The sequence below is a fragment of the Zingiber officinale genome, chromosome 3A (assembly GCF_018446385.1).
Source record: "Zingiber officinale cultivar Zhangliang chromosome 3A, Zo_v1.1, whole genome shotgun sequence".
NCBI classification, from domain to species: Eukaryota; Viridiplantae; Streptophyta; class Magnoliopsida; order Zingiberales; family Zingiberaceae; genus Zingiber; species Zingiber officinale.
In genome coordinates this window covers 164,881,280-164,885,232 of record NC_055990.1, presented here as the reverse complement: position 1 = coordinate 164,885,232, position 3,953 = coordinate 164,881,280, and the positions used below count along the sequence as shown (strand labels likewise).

Sequence of the window (3,953 nt, the reverse complement as noted above, 5' to 3'; positions counted from 1 at the left end):
TTCTAAAGCCATCGACCTACGCAGCTTACGAGCCAGCTGCTGCCGTCGTCGACGGGGACGACCCCGCCGCCGCCGCTCCCGTCAACAACTCCCCCCTGCCGACCCCGACCCGCCGACCCCGATCCAGTCAACAACCCCCGCCCCCCGCCGATCCGTCAACAACGACAATGTAAAGGGAATATCAAAATTGATTCCATAAACTTCCATGTCGTCTAACAAAAGATGTCTGTGTGTAAATCTTAATATTGAAGGATCTGCATCATTAAGGTCGAATGCTTCTAGACATGTTTAATTTTCCTTCTGGCAAGCAGTTACTTTATATTCCAAATTATTTCTTATGAACTGGATAATGATGCAACATAGAGCAATAGGATCTAAGTAATTGTCTCAGTGAAACAATATATATCCCCACTTTAGCAGCTACATTAGTATAGTAATTTGATAGGATGTATTGCCATCAGTTTCAGTTTAACAGGTTGATTCGATCAATTAAAACGAAGATATCAGATTAGCCATTGTTGCCCTCATGGAGAACATGGCCCCATTTTTGCAGCAATCTTTTGAAGATATATTTTTTTCTATTATAGAAAATCTCAAGTTAACTTTGAGTGAATCTCCTTCCACTGAACTGGATAGTAACTTATCCAATTTGCATACATCCACTAGCAGGAAGATAGACACAGGCAATAACCTTTTATTTTTCTTTTAGCTTTTTGGCTTCAATTTGGTCATTATGTGATAGAAAAGGATGTGCACATACGATATTTGAGACTGAGAAAAAAAATCATATTAAAGAAATAAATAGTTGAGTTTTGGTTTGGTAAATATTAGATGCTATTAATTTAACAGAGATGAAATTTAAAGTTGCAGATATGTTAATTTGGTAATATTATTTTGAGTTTTGACTACAATATTTTTATTATTTATTTTAAACTTAATTTTAATAAGATAAAATTAAATATCCGAGGCAACTAGATGCTTTTTGACCCTGCTTATTCTTTTTGTGGTCTGTAAAGGCATTATTCCATTTCAACTCCTTTGTGATGTTGAGTTATCCATTAAGGAATATATTTCTTTCAAATTAGAATTTTCTCTTCAGTTATAACCTTGTTGATAAATATGATGAGATTATGTTTACCTTCTCACTAAATAATTTGTTTTTGTTCAAAAAAAATAAATTTGAAAAAAAAAATATTGTTTGCCTAATCATGTCGGTAATCTTGTTTGGGGTACCTTTCTATCTTCCTCAGGACTTTATGTACGCAATTGCCTACTCTTTCATTGGGTATTAAATTAGATGATATTGATAGGTATTTTGTACGGTCATCTTTAAGCTTTTAGCCTAATCATTGTCTAAGACGAACTAATAGTTTGTTATTCTTTGAATGATATAATTAATTACAGTACACGGTGTTACTCTTAAATATTTATTATCAACTTTATGATATAATTATGAAAATCTTCATTTCAACTTTATGATATTTATCTTTTTATTAGAACAGCTCAGAAAATTTTATAATCATCAAAATATCCTTTATTATTTTCAAAAATCTACTTATTCGCCCAAATCTGCCATTTTATTATTATTCCATTTAAGGGCACTTTATAAATAATGTAAACTTCAGGAGCTAAAATGAAAATTACCATCATTTAAATAATTTGTGCTATTAAAGACAGAGTTCCAACTCACTACTCTCCCAAAACTCGTCCTTGAAACTCGGTCTTCGATTTTAATCGACTACGAAATGCGTTCTCCGGCGAGGTTTCTACTGTCGTCGGAGGCGGAGCCGCCGAGTCCCCTCCCCTTCGACTCTGACGTCGTTGTCATCCTCGCCGTCCTCCTTTGCGCCCTCATCTGTGTCGTCGGACTCGCCCTCTTCGCCCGCTGCGCCTGGCTACATCACTCGGTTACCTCATCGGCCCGCATCCCCTTCCCTGCTTCGCCCAACAAGGGCCTCAAGATGAAAGTCATCCGAGCGCTCCCCACGCTCTCTTTCAACTCCTCCTCCTCCGCCTCTGCTGCGGGTGGCATCGCGCTGCTCGACTGCCCCATCTGCCTCGCCGAGTTCTCTGACGGTGAGCTCGTCCGCGTCCTGCCCCAGTGTGGCCACGGCTTCCACGCCAAGTGCGTTGACACCTGGTTTCGGTCCCAATCCTCCTGCCCCACCTGCAGACGGATCCTGGCGGTCGCCGCCCCGCTGCGGTGCCATCAGTGCGGCGCCAACTCCGGCGCCGGCGCTAAGCTTCACGATGGGGGCGCATCCAGTACGTTCCTGCCCTAAACAACAAGCACGCCACATGTTTGTTATTACGTTTACTCGTCGTTTTTGAACTAATTAATTTGTTGTTCATCTCGTCTGTAATTGGTACACGACAATCAGAGAGGCAGCTTGATCTTCTACTACTTTTTTTTTTTTGATGAAAAATGTCTCAACTTACTTGCAAATGGAAATGGAGTACTTTGGTAACCCTCACACACACGTTGTTTGAGAACAAGATACTTATGAATATTATTTTGACTACTTTTGCCTCATTTTTTTCGTTATTGTGATCATGAAGTCGTGCTTTTCATAATTATTTTTATTAGATTATAACTTTCATCCTTATGTTTTATTCCATACTATAATACTCGAATCAATTGAAGTTTTTTTTTTTATCTTTGTTAATCATAATTTTTGGGGTATTATATTCCAACCGGAATTGAGTTCTAGAAGAAGGGAGGAATAAGGGATATATGTGGCTGAGCACAGTTGGCTAGCCTCTAAATTAACAAAAGCACGAGCGACTTCTGATCGGCTAATTAACAAATATCTTGTAGAAACTTTTCGACCGAGCTTTCATGTAATGAAAACACTACCTAGTTGGATGAAACCAACTTGGAAAATTTCCAAATTTATGCGATCTCTTATGTTTTTACTGATTATTACCGGCAAAAAATCATTCGGTATAAATGCATAATTCAGCATTAGTAATTAAATTTTGTCAATGTTATAGTGGTCATTATTTATCCTTTAGTTTAGGAGTTTAGGTTTGCAGAGCTTTTTGTTTAAGAAGAGACCAAATTTTAGAGTTAAAAATTAACAATTTGTTAATAGACCATTTAACCTTGTCTTGTTCACATGTTAATAGACCATTGGCATCGGCTGCAGCTGCGTAGGCCGCGGCAGCAACTGTCTCGCGGACGTGGGCACCAGCCTAGGCCGGTGATACGGCTGGCAATGGAGGGGCCCAAAAGGAAAGGGTGAGAAGGGTCAAGGTCATATAGCGGTCAAAAGTCAAGATGATGTGGCAGTCAATAATCAAGGTGACTTGGCAGTCAATAGTCAAAGCTGACTAGGCAGTCAAAGTCAAGCATATGGGGTAGTCAGAGGTCAGGCAGACTTGTCGATCAAGGGGGCAAAGTAGTTGAAAGACAAAGGGAGACGACAGGCGGAACACAGGGTACAGGTCGGGATCGGCAGAGCTGTGTAGAGACAGCTCGATTTACAGGTCTGCGATTCGAAGGCCCGGAAGTACAAGTCACAAATCACAGGTCGGGATCGGCAGAGTTGTGTAGAGACAACTCGATCTACAGGCCTACGGTCGAGGGTCAGGAAATACAAAGTGCAGGGTATAGGTCGGGATCGGCAGAGCTGTTAAAGGCAGCTCAATCTACAGGCCTACAGTCGAGGGCAGGGTATACAAGATACAGGGTACAGACCGAGATCGACAGAGCTGTTCAGAGTCAGCCCGACTGGCAGGTGACGCTTAGAGGCTGGATCTGATCGGAGGATGCGAGGCAGATGCAGGCCACAATAAATCGGATGAACTAAGTCGTGCGGAAGTCGGAGAATCACAATTGTCCGTCACAAATACAAAGTGCAGGGGTATAGGTCGGGATCGGCAGAGCTGTTTAAAGGCAGCTCGATCTACAGGCCTACGGTCGAGGGCCAGGAAATACAAAGTGCAGGGTA

At 41.3% G+C, this 3,953-nt stretch overlaps 1 protein-coding gene across 1 annotated transcript; it reads left to right on the top strand.

Moving 5' to 3' along the window:
* The first annotated feature begins 1,704 nt into the window (after positions 1-1,704).
* Positions 1,705-2,416, top strand: LOC122054240 (RING-H2 finger protein ATL8-like). The gene has a single exon (XM_042616050.1). It carries the CDS (start codon positions 1,746-1,748, stop codon positions 2,280-2,282), a length of 537 nt encoding a protein of 178 aa, XP_042471984.1. The 5' UTR covers positions 1,705-1,745; the 3' UTR covers positions 2,283-2,416.
* The last annotated feature ends 1,537 nt before the right edge of the window (positions 2,417-3,953 follow it).

Excerpts from the sequence above, each read along its gene's own strand:
- LOC122054240 (XM_042616050.1), top strand. The coding sequence starts at position 1,746 with ATGCGTTCTCCGGCGAGGTTTCTACTGTCGTCGGAGGCGGAGCCGCCG.